At 37.4% G+C, this 13,773-nt stretch overlaps 1 protein-coding gene across 5 annotated transcripts; it reads right to left on the bottom strand.

Annotated features, from left to right (window-relative positions):
• Positions 1-1,440: 1,440 nt before the first annotated feature.
• LOC122983033 (renin binding protein) lies at positions 1,441-9,850 on the bottom strand. 5 transcript variants are annotated; one of them, XM_044352726.1, is made up of 12 exons: positions 9,581-9,850; positions 7,875-7,974; positions 7,630-7,705; positions 7,459-7,534; positions 5,423-5,601; positions 3,731-3,958; positions 3,172-3,253; positions 2,868-3,043; positions 2,619-2,750; positions 2,336-2,423; positions 2,020-2,137; positions 1,441-1,909 (listed from the first exon to the last, which is right to left on the bottom strand). In XM_044352726.1, exons 2-11 carry the CDS (start codon positions 7,967-7,969, stop codon positions 2,064-2,066), a joined length of 1,206 nt encoding a protein of 401 aa, XP_044208661.1. In that variant the 5' UTR covers positions 7,970-7,974; positions 9,581-9,850; the 3' UTR covers positions 1,441-1,909; positions 2,020-2,063. The 5 variants fall into 5 exon arrangements, with proteins under 5 accessions (XP_044208661.1, XP_044208660.1, XP_044208662.1 ...); XM_044352725.1 differs by having other exon boundaries at positions 1,441-2,137; XM_044352727.1 differs by lacking the exon at positions 9,581-9,850 and adding an exon at positions 9,352-9,524 and having other exon boundaries at positions 1,441-2,137.
• Between the last annotated feature and the right edge of the window lie 3,923 nt (positions 9,851-13,773).

The following is a 13,773-nucleotide window of genomic DNA, read 5'->3' as shown; positions in this document are numbered from 1 at the left end:
TTTTGGATGAAAATGATTCAGTTTCCGTAGATATGATGCAAACGGTTGATATAATTCTCATGTGTTTATGGAGAAATCATTACGATCAGTTGGTGTAATCATCCTATTAACATTTCAATTTCAGTTTTATTTATATAGCGCCGAATCACAACAGAAGTCATCATAGGGCACTTTTCACATACAACAGGTCTAAACCGAACTCTTACAGAGACCCAACATTTCCTCATGAGCAACGAAAACCTCCCCTTTAACGGGAAGAAAGCTCAAGTAGAAACGACTCTATGTGGGTGGTTCAGTTAAGAGAGAGAGAGGAGAGAGAGACACAGAGGAGCACAATAACGCAATAACAACGATGATGATGATGATAATAATAATAATGATAATAACAATAATAATAAAAATAATAATAACGTTTTGAATGGTTTAACTTTCCAGATTTCAGTCTCCAGTATTTATCAGATTAGACATGGAAGACCTGTTCACCTTCATATAGGTTGGTGGACTATGAAAAAGCCAGGGGCAATGAAAAATATGTTGTAATTTATAACTATATTTACTATAGTTTTAAATAAAACCAAACTACATTAGAAAAAAAGCATTGTATTGTCACTTACCCCTCCTGGTATCTAGCCATGCAGATAGAAAATATGTGCTTGCATATGATGTGATGCACTACAGTATAATAACAGTGAGTGAATCAGACATGTTTTCATCTAAATGAAATAACCTTTATGATAAATCAAACATTATTTGCAAATATAATTCACTGTGACACATATGTACAAACATTATTTATTGAGATAGCAGGTGTAGAAATAGGCAAATACTCCAAAATGACCTTTAACTGTTACGCTTATCATTCACAATTATTGAAAGTACATTAGCGTTGAGTTTCTTGTAACTTCAAGAAAAGAAAGTGAATTACCAGAGTCTGCTGATATATGCAGAGATTTAAAGCTGCACCAATCAAATATGTACAATGGCTCAAATGATTATCTGTGATGTAAAAGAAAAGTAACACTCTACGTAGCTGTGTAGCAGCTTTCAGCTCATTGTCTTGGTTTTATAGCCTACGATTTTTACTGTTTTGGTTCAGTTTCATCACCCTCATCAGTGTTGTTTATAGTGTTTATAGCAGCAGCAGGCACTGCTTATTTTTAGTGATAAAGCTCTGATAAACCCACTGTACACTACCTGTCCAGCACTAAACAGCAGACAGACTAGCTAGTCAACATAAATAAGCAGGTATATTCCTCAGGAGTTGGTCCAGGTGGACATAAACATGCTAATGTTGCTCCAAGTCTGCTGTGTAAATAAGGAACAGTTTGCTAATTGCTAATTTTACAAAGTGATGATATATATAAAACCAGAACCCCCCCCCCAAAAAAAACCTGATGCAATTTCATTTTTTTCTCATAAGTAATAATGACTCATCACTCATTAACTGACTCATACTGTATTACATGATATATTGGTGATCACTGCCTTCAAAACGTACTTCAATCATGTGTCATATCAGAAACTTCAACATCGTTAACTGTCCAATTACAAATGAATTCAATGAAATCATCTGCATACATCACATTACACATTAAATCATCATTTAATATTTCACTGTAAAATCCATTTACTGACCAGAAAGCCCACAAGCACTAAAATACTGCAGCTGTAATGTTTTTCTGCCATACATCATGGTTCACCAGTATGTTGAAAGAGCAATCAGTATACTTGGAAAAAACAAACATCTTGCAGAGTTGCTAGCTGTATAAGCTGGAATGAAAAGAATGTAAAGATAGATGCTCTTTAAAAAAGGTCTTTAGATGTTCAGTGTATATATAGAAGGCACTTTTTTCAGGGTGGCGGGGGGAGGGGGGCGGGGGAGGGGGCACACTGCCACACAGCAACTGGACTATTGTGATGAGATGAAACAAGTTACTTTGCAGCAAAGCATATTTGAAGATGAGTGTCATTTTGATTTATAACCTGATTAAAGCAGTTTGATTTGGCAAACAGACTCACAAATCAGATTCAATCCTATTATCACAACAGTCATGTCTGAACGCTCAGTCCTTGTTTGCCAGCAGATCATCCAGGATACGCTCACACATATACAGGCAGCGAGGCACATGGAAGAACCCTGAATAAGAGAGGAGAAACAGAATTATTTTAGCATGCAGGTCGCTACACCAGGCCCAAGATCCTCAGGGGACCCTGAAGGCTCCGGTTTTGGTAATACTGTACGCACCACTGAAGCGCAATATAAACTGAACTGACTGTGACCCAAAGTTAAAATCTTCACAGAGCTCAAACCTGACAGTCTCAGCTGTGCTCTTACCTTTAAAGGGGCCTCCTTTTAAATCCAGCGCCACTCTTCCTTCTTGTGTCAAATAGCCAAACCACTCACCGTTCTTAGCGTCAGAAAACTGCACAGAAACAGTATATTAGGCTGACAGTGCATTAAAATATAGGTATAGATAGGTATCATTTTGAACTTTGGACAGAGCTCAGAATGAAAGCAAGTAAGCATACCTGTATATCCCAAAATGTTGAACTATACCTTTAAATAAGTCATCAAAAATGTTCTACTGTGCCTTGTTGGCGCTGCAGCGTAAACTCACATGGCTCAAGGTGTATTCATAAACCTGAGAGAATCTCTCCAGCAGCTCTGGCTTCTTGGTTTGGCTGTAGGCCATCAGGAAGGCAATGAGAGCCTCGCAATGAGGCCACCACAGCTTCATACTCCACTCCAACTGGTCAGATACACAACAAGTATCACACAAAACTTAATAGATCAACCAAACAATACCAAACAGCATCTACTGCCTGAAGGAAAAAACCCTGTCATATGTAGAGATGATTTTTTTTACCTGTGTGGGACAGTGACCATCCACATCCAGGAAGTAGAAGAGGCCACCGTGCTCTGTATCCCAGCCATACTGATAGGGCAGCTCCACAAACTTGTTTATGGCTGTTCTCTGGAGCTGCTCGTCACCCTGCTCTGCACTGTACTGAAGCAGGAACCAGCCTGCTTCCAGGGCATGGCCTGAGTCAGCACGGGTCGTCATGAGGGGAAGACAAAAAGAAAAATGGAAAATGTTGTGGTAAGCGAGAATGAGAGGAAAAGTTGGACCCGTGCTTCTCCATGCACTGATATCACAGTGGAGTGTTTACCTGGGTTCTGTAGTCGGCCCTGGCAACCCGGCAGCTCTGCTCCCTCCAGTGACACATTCTCTAAGATTGCTGTGCCGTCTCTCTGTGCCAAGAAAAATACTAATGAAGTATTATATTTTACATATTAGGAAGCTTGCACTCATATGACTGACTGACTGTAATTTGACAGTCATTAACTGAGAGGGCCAAAGTCAAACAGGAACTCCTGTATTTTAGTTGATGACTAAACCCCCTTTCAGACAGGATTAACATCACAGGGGGAGGTGGGGAATGAAATATTCTCTGTGCTGTAACTGAACTCATGGTTCTTGATGACATTTAATCATGGGGAAATGAAAGGATGTGGTCTGTAATAGACATGTACATTCAGCAGGACAAAGCCAAAAGCCTCCTGAGGGGGGCGCCAGAGAGTTGAAGATGAGGCAAAGATACTGTGTGAGGTGAAGAGTCAAAAATCGACTCACAAACTAACTGACGTAATTGAAGCATACGAACAGAAGTGATCCTACTTGTAATTATATAGCTCTGGAAGGTCATTTCAACTCCACAGTGTCCACACCTGGATATGTTGTAGAATCTGCTGAACACACCAGCTGCCCAGCTCTCTGTACTTCTGAACCACTTCCTGCCCTCGGCCTTCAGTAAGTTGTTGCACCAGACACAGCAGCATCATGGGAACTGCCATGCTATTGGTGGGAATGTCTCCAGGAAGTTGGGGCCGGCCCAAGCCTGACGAGTCCACCCGGACCCAGTAGATCAGCTGTTCCATCATCTGTTCAGCCTCCAGCTAGTAAGAGAGTGGAACAGAGTCCAGCCTATCAGCGTGATCATGTTGTGGAGGGAGGTGAAGTGAAGCATGTTGGGGCAAGAAATATTTACTCAAAAATGAAACCTCCTGCATTACTCAGCCAGACTCCAACTGAAACACTGGTGAACTGCTTCATATTAGCTTCACTTTGAAATTACTACGAAACTTTTAAATCATTGTTGCTCAGGAGGAGTTTTGTGGATTTTGTAGAGGAACTGAAACAAGCCTACTGTAACAGAAATAAAGAGGGGAAGCTTAAACATGAAGAGGAGTGAATATTACAGCCTACAGTCAGTGATGTTACACTGTCAGCTGCAACACAACATGACACTGGACAGAGAGCTCCAGAGAGACGTTTCCTAGCAACTACTGTAATGTATAATTAACTGTGCCAAAACATGCAAAAAAATCATTAAGTGTAAAAACCCTCTGTGTAAACTGGCACCCACGATGATGATGATGATTATATGTTTAACAGGATATTAATTTTACATTCATTTTGTTTTAGTTGATTTTGGTATCGTATCTGAAGAAAGGCAGAGACATGTCATGTCTGTTCATGACATGTACGACAGCTCTGGACTGATTGTTCATACCTAAGAGAAAATTCCAAAAATGTTCTTAAATCATGAAGCCCATTGATCCTATTTCAGAAACATCCTGCACAAAAGATCTGTTCAGAGGGGAAAGTTAATGATTAACCGCAGCTCTAAAATAATCCAGTAGGCATATCATTAAGTCATTTTTGACCCTCTGTCCCCACAATATAAAAACATCTGACAAAATGAACAAGAATGAAACTTGCCCATAAACAGAACAGAACATGGAGTCTTATATGGCTATGGATTATGCTAATGATGAGATCTCACAAATGCGCACCTACTCATGAACAGGTGCCGTTCATCAGACTGAAATGAGCAATTTATTACAAGTTCAGGCAGTTAAGAGAATTTGTTGAGGCCGACTTGGAGAACTCGTATGAGTGAACCTTTCAGAAAAAAATAAGTGAGGTTTAGGATAAAAATATGAAAATGCTCTTGCCCATTATGTAAACAAACATGTCTATGGAGCAGGATGTATTTATTAAGTATCATTGCAGTTATTTCTTGTGCACAAGTGGATATTTCAGCCTGATGGTGCAGCTAGATAATATTAGGAGCCTTCCTCTGGGGACCATGAATTTCATGGAAATCTGACTATTAGTTTTCCATCATCATGGACCAAGAACTGGTGAAAGAGGAAAAGTTGGCTTGACTGTGGTGCTAGAGGAAAGGTCAGGAGTGTCACCAACATTGATACCATATTTCATAGCAATCTGGATGGAAGTTGTCAGAATATTATCCTATATAGTTTTTGACAAACATTGTCCAAAACAAAGCAGGGCATAATTGCATAATGGCATGTTTTATAATACACAATGTGGTTTTAACAGTTTCTTCATACCTGCATGTCCTTGTCACCAGTGACCCTGCTCAGTTCATCCATGGCCATGATGTAGAAACACTCACTGAATATGGTCCTCTGAATTTTGACTGGTTTACCATCTCTTGTTAAGCAGAAGGCGCACTTCCACTGGCCACTGCTGCTGGAAACACGAGCAAACTTTCTCAGGAATGCTCCTCCTGAAACATAAACACAACAAGAGTGTATTAGCTGATGACTAGACACACCAGTATGTGAGCTCTTCTCAGACATGAATACACAACATCGCAGCCTTCATCTGTCTGTTAAAGTAGCGGTCATTCAGATATATGTGTAACATGTCAATGCTGGGTATGGCTTTATTCAGAAAGAGCCACACTGCTGGCGTATGTTTGCTGCTGGAGAACAATGATCAATTGGAAAAGTAATGATATGAGGGGAGAATAGTCTTTCCTGTTGTTTCACAGACTGTCCCAGTGATGAATTTAAAAAACAACAAAAGACATCTCCAACTGCAAACTTTGCCCAGAAATACACCAACAGTTGCACTAAATATATTGTTGTTGTCACATGAAAGATATTTAACTCCAGATCATAGTACAGTTCATGTTTTGATTGATTGACTTCATTTTAAAAGAATGCTTCTCTATGTGTAAATCATACTGTTGTTAACCTCGTACTGTAAAAACTCTGTTCAAGCATAAATAAAAGGTGACCAAGCTAAAAGCACTGCTGTTTTCTTTTCCTGGAAAAGTGAGATTTTGCAGATGAAGTTTCCACCAACAGTGATGACATGTTGTGTACTTTATTGTACCTCGAAGGTAATTAGAGGAAAGTGCAGAGCAAACACTGTCATGACTGCCATTAATCTTTTACAAAAGAACACTACGTTCAACCATCTGCTGCCTGTGGACATGTGATACTTCAGCCGCATGAACTCATTTGTGTCTCTAACTCTAACTGTATTTTGCTGAATTTTAAAAGCACATTATTTTCAATTACAAATGTCTCCACAGGATACATTCTGATGACTGGTGGGAGGGGATTTTGTGAATATATTAAAAAGGACAGGTTCTCAGTTTTTCAAGTGTGTCTTCAAACAACAGTCAGGAGCCCAAATGAACAACGGAAGTGATGGGGGACAAAATCCACAGTCCTCCTTCTGTGCAAAAATGTATTTAAAAAAGTTTATCTGAAGCTAATATGAAGCTTCAGCGTCCAAATGAGTCAAATCAAGTAGATATCTTTCAACGTTACAGTCTTTTTAGTGCCAAAGTCCCTCTTTTTGTTACTATACTTCCACCTGCAGCTCAACAGGGAAACACTGTCCGAGGAAACACAAAGAGGGAATTTGACGCTAAAAAGACTGTAAATGTGTCAGATATCCACTTGATATGACTAACTCAGACTGATGAAGCCTCATATAAGCTTCACACAGACTTTTAAATGACTGTGTGGACACACTGTGGATTTTGGCTCCATCACTTCCATTGAAAGCACATTTGAAGGATCTTTTAATATGAACAAGAGGATTACAGCGAGGAAAACCTCTCTCACTGGTCATATATGTTCATTTATGACCAGTGCGAGAGGTTTTCTGTTTTAAGACAGACATGAAAAATTGTGACCCTATCCTTTAAGTATGATAACTATGATCTGAAAAGCTAAGGGTTCATCCTGTGAGGAGCATGAATGTGTTAAATAAACTGAATGTCAATCTGCCATTTCTTTAGATTTTCTTTAGATCTTTATGACCAAACAACATTGCTTTAGGGATGCCAGTGCTGTTTGGTTACGCCAACACATTGGCTTGCTGTAAAGTTTAGTATACACAATCATGGTTCCAAGATGAGGTTCCCTAATACTTTTTGTATCCCCTATTATAAATTTGAATCTGTCCAATACTTTGGTTTATGACCAGATACCTGCAGAACCGCAGGGACAAGTTGGAATATCTTGCTCTTGGTGAAAGTGACACAAACAAACAGTTTCTGGTGGTGGACTTCCTCGAACTCAATAGGTTAAACCTGCAGAATGATGCTGTTATTCACACATACCAACTTTTGCTGCTTCAAGAATTTCAGGCTTGCGGAAGCGATCCATGGTTCGGTACAGGCGGCAGTACATCCACACCTGTGAAAGTATTAAAAAAATATTAAAAAACAGAACGGAGTGGATTACTCCTGTCCTGCATCACACACACACACACACACACTACAGAGACTTACCTGTCTACCCTGCAACCAGACGTATTTCAGCTCATCATAAACCTTCCCATCCTTCCCGATACAAGTGAAGAAGCCTCTGAAACAGGAAGCAGAGATTCACATTCATCACAAGGATACAGACTGCATGCACACAGTTAACAGTAACGTGCACCACTGATGGACATGTAAGTCGACGTTATTACTTCACGTCGCCATGAGTCGACAATATTACTTCCATTTCAAGAGAATGCAAGTAACTACAGTACCCATGTACGGTGTCATGGGAGTATTTCAGCCAGAAGTCCACGACATTGTCCAGCTCTGTGCGGATCCGCTCTCGACACTCCTCCAACTTCAACATTGTTCCTTTCAAAAAAAAACAAAAACAAAAAACCAACAACTGGAAATGAGTTTGTGGAAAAAGACACTCCCTTGTTTATTTTTGTCTTATTTACAAGAATATTTGCAGAATCTTTGAATCATGTCTTCTGTTAAATTTTACATATTTACAACAAAAGAGCTCTTAAAAGAATACATGGAAACAATGGGACTCACTGTCATCCTCAGCTTTATATTTTGGTAAAACAATAAAGGAATAAGTGTCACACACAAATTCTACTCAGTTTTCACTCAGGTTTAGTTGGTGTTCAGTATTATATGGGAGCCAATATTGTAGCTGTATTATTTGCAAACGTGCATGGAGAGTTGTGAAAGTGTGCACTCAGATTAGGGGATGTGTACAAGAAGCTCTAAGAATCTGGAAATATATATTCATAAAACCATAAAACCAAACGTAAATGGGCTTTTAATAATGAATGAAAGGTGATTGATAAAAATCGAGTTTGGGTTCTTTCCTTTTGCAGCATTAATAAGCAATAATTAGAAACTTGAGAAAACAAGGTGTGCAGGCTGTATACAGGACTCACAATCAGGCTCTTGTTGTGCCAACGACATGTTTCCAGACAAATGAGCCTTTTCTGGCTTCTACTTCTTAAACTATTGTTTGCATTTCACCAGCAGTGAAGTTTTTCTACATGTTTACCATCTGCGCAACAAGTGACAGCTCTCCTCACTGCTGCACCGCTCCAACAGAGCTTCCCTTAAAATAGAGGTACGCTAATTACCGATAGCAAGCACGCGCCTGTCAATTTAGAATGATTGTGATTCACTAATAAACGCGCAATGGTGAGAACAAAATTGGCTTGGTGCGCACGTGTCATGAATCCGATGATAATTTTGCGTGCGCACTTGTCTTGTGAGCAAAGTAAGAACATTTCTACACACATAGTAGAGAATGAGACGCATCGACCTGAGCGAATTTATTAAAATACTGTTTAAAATATAGTTATTCTCTACTAACATGTGTCAGCTCATATATTTTGGGATCAACAAACTAGCTAACTGTATATAAAGTAGTGTAAACAGTGCTGCTCTAACACTGATGCTTCACTATTAATAATCTAATGATGTCATATATAATAATATATCAGTCAAAGGGACCAAACTACTACTTTTACTGCAATACTTTAACTACATCAAGCTCATAATACTTTACTGTAGGACTTTTACTTGTAACAGAGTATTTTTACATCGCTGTTTTGGTACTTTTACTTCAGTAAAGCATCTGAACACTTCTTCCAGCACTGCTAGCTGTATGACTCCTACCAGCAGTGGTGAAAATGTGCTGACTTCTGTTTTCTACTGCACAACTTTAATGTTGAAGGCTAAACGCTCAAACCGGACCTTATCTCTGCTACCTTGGCGCATCTCTTTCCATCAAAAATCAATAATCCAGTTAGCAACCTGGCCGTGGTTTAGGATTTAGGGTTGAATCCGTCTGTTCTTGCTGTTTATTCTCGTTAAAAAGCGATGACAATGCTTTTCTTCTGTGTACTGCACGGTGTAACGGAGCAGTACTGTGTATAATTATCTAGTGTTCAGCAGCAGTGTGAATAGAGAATCATATTCTTACCCTGGAGTCCAGCAGAAAGTTTGCAGACAGTGTGGAAGCGTCTTCCTGCGCTGTGACAGCAGCAGACGGACCGAGAGGTCGGAACACGGTGTGTCTGCTGTCCACAGACTGCGATGCGCTCATGAGGAATAAACTGAAGATTATATTATTGATGTCAGTGAGATCCTGCATTTACAATAGAGTTCAGGAAGTGGAAAAGAGTCATGTGATGCAGTGAACCGGGAGAAGTTGCGCAATAGTGTTTGATAGGTCACATGAACTGCACTATCTCGTCTTTTCCTTCCCTTTGTGTTGTGTTCTTGTTTTGTTCCTGACGTACTATGTGCTATTTATTGTTGAATAAAGTTTTGTATAAAAAACTTAAAGCCTAGTGTTTGAAATGAGAGAGCAAACGCTTTTTTTTCTCTTTCAAAAAATGATGAAAAACCAGCAAGCATACAGAAAACTAATGGCCAGTTCTAATATGGATGAAGAATAAAACATTACAAAAATTAAATTTAAAAGAAGAGAAAATAAATAGAAAGTCATGTTATGGCTACATTGGTCATTCAATATACAAACAAAATGACTTTTAGCCCCCGTCCTCCCACCTCCAGTAAGTTTGTGTTTATGGTCATTTTTAAAATAACCTAATCCCAACACATAACAAGCCCACATAGGCACAATATCTCACTGAAAATATTAAAGGCATTAAAACTTGCTTTTGACACAGGGTCCCCTCATAAGACAGAGCTTGCAGTTCAGGTAATAATGCATGAGCCAACCATTTTTGCTGAAATTACATAAAACAGAAACACTTTGGTAATTCAGCCTCAGACAAATGTTACCTCTCATTCTCCAGGGCACAGATGCTGAGATGGGTGTCCACTATCCAGAGACCACATATGACTCAATTTTAGCAGTTTCTAACCGTGTATTTAACCTGTCTTCAATAAACTGAGTAATATTGTAACTCAAATTAAACCGTTTGCTCTTGATTAGACAGTCCAGAAAGAACACTTATTACACAAAGTGTTGAATGCAGGCTTAACAGAGAGGTTTGTCACAACTCTAATTCTCTTTGAACAGTCACACGCTATGATCTTTCTTTAACAAACATTTCCAGCCAGAACCAGCAGTGGACCGACTAAATTTATGATGTATTTAAGATATTCTATTAAAAAAAATACAATGCCATTTAAAAAAATCTGTGAAATAGAAAATAAATCAACCAATCATAAATTCAGTAAAGTGAAGAAAACATGTTATCACTGACTATATTTTGTGAATATGCTGTTCATAAATGTTATTTTGTGAAAGATGGACAGAGATGTGGAGAGTTCCTGCTGGCCAGTAACCAGCAGATGGCAGCACTGCTGCATCCAAACCTCCTGTACAGTCTGACAGTGTAGAATAACAGAAAATATTACCATAAGACATAAAAACAGGTGTCCACAGCTGCTCAGTGAGTGGAATAAGTCGTGTTGTCCAACTGATGTAGAATGTTGCGGATCTGTTCAACTTTAATCAGTTTTAATGTACCTGTGATCCAGGGTTCCCACACATTTTTAACAATGAATTTTCAAAAATTTTCCATAACCTTTATATAATATTTTACCCCATTTCCATGACTTTATTTAAGTATTCTAAAATAAGAAGGCCTATATAGCGATCATAGGGTGCCATAATAAGGCTCTTACTCCAGTTTTCTACAGTATGCCCTAAAACAGGCAGTGTAGCAGAAATGTGGCACAGAATATGGAATGGAATGGAATGGAATGGAATGCCTTTGTGTCTACACAGACAGTAGACTCAGAGAATTCCATTCCATATTCACTGCCACATTTTTGCTACACCACCTGTTTTAGGGCAGACTGCAGCACACTGGAGTAAGAGCCTTATTATGGCACCCATATTCTTTTATTTTCACTAATCTTGCATTGGTGTAAGTGAATATCAGCATTTGCCACACTTATCAATTTAAAATGGTGAGTAGAAGCTTTAAATTAAAGTTTTGATTGGTTTGCCTATCTAAAAGTTAATTTATACCTGAGGATACTGTGAGACACAAAGAGGGAAGAACTTATGAAAAACATACCAAGAGCGGTAAACATAAGTGTAATTTATTGTATGAACATTCCTTTGAGAGCAGACAGTTGTTAGACTTTTTAAAAAAATACAGGCTAGTATTTTCAATATGTTCCAAATAGCCACCACTCATTTGAGAGCATACAGATCTTTCAAACAAATAACTCAAGTGCTACAATATTTGAATGCTCAAGAAAGTAAAAACATTGAAGAGGTAACAGAAAACATTTACTTCTTTTGAGACAACATGACCAGATAATCAATTACTGCATTTCCAATTTAAAGTATTAATCAGAATGTTGAGTGATTAATTAATCGAGAAATTATGTTTTGCCTTTAAGTACTGTGCTTCACATTAAGTGTATATTTAAACGCACAATATGTAATTTCAGCCGCTAGTGGTCTCTCAATCAAAACAATAACAAAAGACAGAGTGTGATGACATTGTGAAGTAGTGTGCACTGTAAAAAAAAAAAAAAAAGTTATTTCACAGAAATTTACTGTATTATTTTACAGGGTTTTTTTTTTTGTTTTTTGTGCATAAAGTGTAAATGCCATTAAAACACAGTAAATTATTTTTATTAAAAATATTCACCATAAAATAAAGGCTGTAATCTATAAATTAATATAATTTAAAATTTTATAATATAAAGTTTTTTTTAACAGGATTATTCAATTACTTAATGGTCTTGAATGTTAAATTACATTGAATTCTATGTAAAAATACAAATAATACACATCCTATTACTGAATGTAAAATTAAGTAAACTTTCTGTTTTTTTACTTTAAATTTAATGTAAAAAAAAAAAAAAGTAAAAAAATGGTAAAAAGTCTGGCAGCAAAAGGTGCCAAACACTTAGTTAACACAAAACCTTTAGTTATTCTACTAAGGTTTTTTTTTAAAATACAGATATTTACTGTAAACAGTATCTGCATTTTTACAGTCCAACTGTAAAAATAAAAACAAAAAAATTATAAAATATTGCTATAATGTTAAATAAATGTATAAATGTGCACAAAAAAAAAGAAAAACATTGCAGAAATACCATAAAATTACCTAATTTAAATAATGGCTTGTTTTATACAGTATTCTTTTGTAAATTCATTGAATTATCCAATTTATCCTTAAGACTGCCCCATCAAAGCATGAATTTCTGGATGTAAAACACAAAAAAATTACATAAAATTATATTCAAATTATCCTCCTTTAACACCCATTAATGGTATCTTGAGAGCTTTAGGCTTTAATTGTATGTGATTATCTCATCTATTTACTGTAAATTCCTGGTAAAAAATATTGGTTTGATATTGTACAAAAAATAGGATAATGCGAAAATGGCTTACTTGTTAATAATCATTACCTTATATAAACATTATCTGAAAGTAATTACAAGCAATTATCCCATATATCTACAGACTTTTCCAATTAATGTATGAGATTTACTGTATATAAATAGTAATTACAAGCAACAGTAATTACAAGCAACTATGCAATATATCTGTCTGACACTCTTCTTCAGAGGGACATTTTTTATATATTGTGTGTACACTGCCATCATTCTTCAGAACCTGCCACAGCTGTGAGTACTGTAGCTCCCTCAATTTGTTTTGTGCATTGCATTTTGGGAGAATATTATCCATCAATAGCACACACAAAAATCAATTAAAAGTCACTTTTCCATTATGAACACACTAAACATTTAAACCTGCTGTATACTGAGTGAGTGATCCAATTGTGGTGAATGATGAATGAGCAGAATACGCTGAATGAAACTTAATGACTCTTTTGTTCACTCTACTGCTGTGTTTTTTAGATATATATTGTATAGTCTGAATATACATTCATATTTCTATCTCCAGTGGATTGGAAATGTGTTTTATTTCTTTAGGGGAGATGTCAATCAAAGACAGTCTATACAGGCCCACACACTGCAAGTAGAGGTCTAATCAAGCAAAATAGGCAAAAACATCTCTGTGGGTCTATCATTAGGGGCTTTTAAACTGGGAGAAGCAGAAGAATATAAAAATATATTGTTATGACCCGGCCTAAGAGAAACCCTGGCGCAACATGAAAATGACACTCCCTCTCCCCAGCTGCCAAAAAAAAAAAGCAGCAACAAGGGATT

Source organism: Thunnus albacares, chromosome 5 (assembly GCF_914725855.1).
Source record: "Thunnus albacares chromosome 5, fThuAlb1.1, whole genome shotgun sequence".
In the NCBI taxonomy this organism is placed as follows: domain Eukaryota; kingdom Metazoa; phylum Chordata; class Actinopteri; order Scombriformes; family Scombridae; genus Thunnus; species Thunnus albacares.
This window is presented reverse-complemented; position numbering and strand designations above follow the sequence as displayed.

What these genes read in the sequence shown, in the direction of transcription:
- LOC122983033 (XM_044352725.1), bottom strand. Translation starts at nt 7,969, where the DNA reads ATGTTGAAGTTGGAGGAGTGTCGAGAGCGGATCCGCACAGAGCTGGAC. An exon ending in TCCCATGACACCGTACATGG is followed by an intron (nt 7,706 to 7,874) that starts GTACTGTAGTTA and finishes TTCCTGTTTCAG; the next exon opens with AGGCTTCTTCACTTGTATCG. An exon ending in GGGCCGACTACAGAACCCAG is followed by an intron (nt 3,044 to 3,171) that starts GTAAACACTCCA and finishes GTGCTGACTCAG; the next exon opens with GCCATGCCCTGGAAGCAGGC.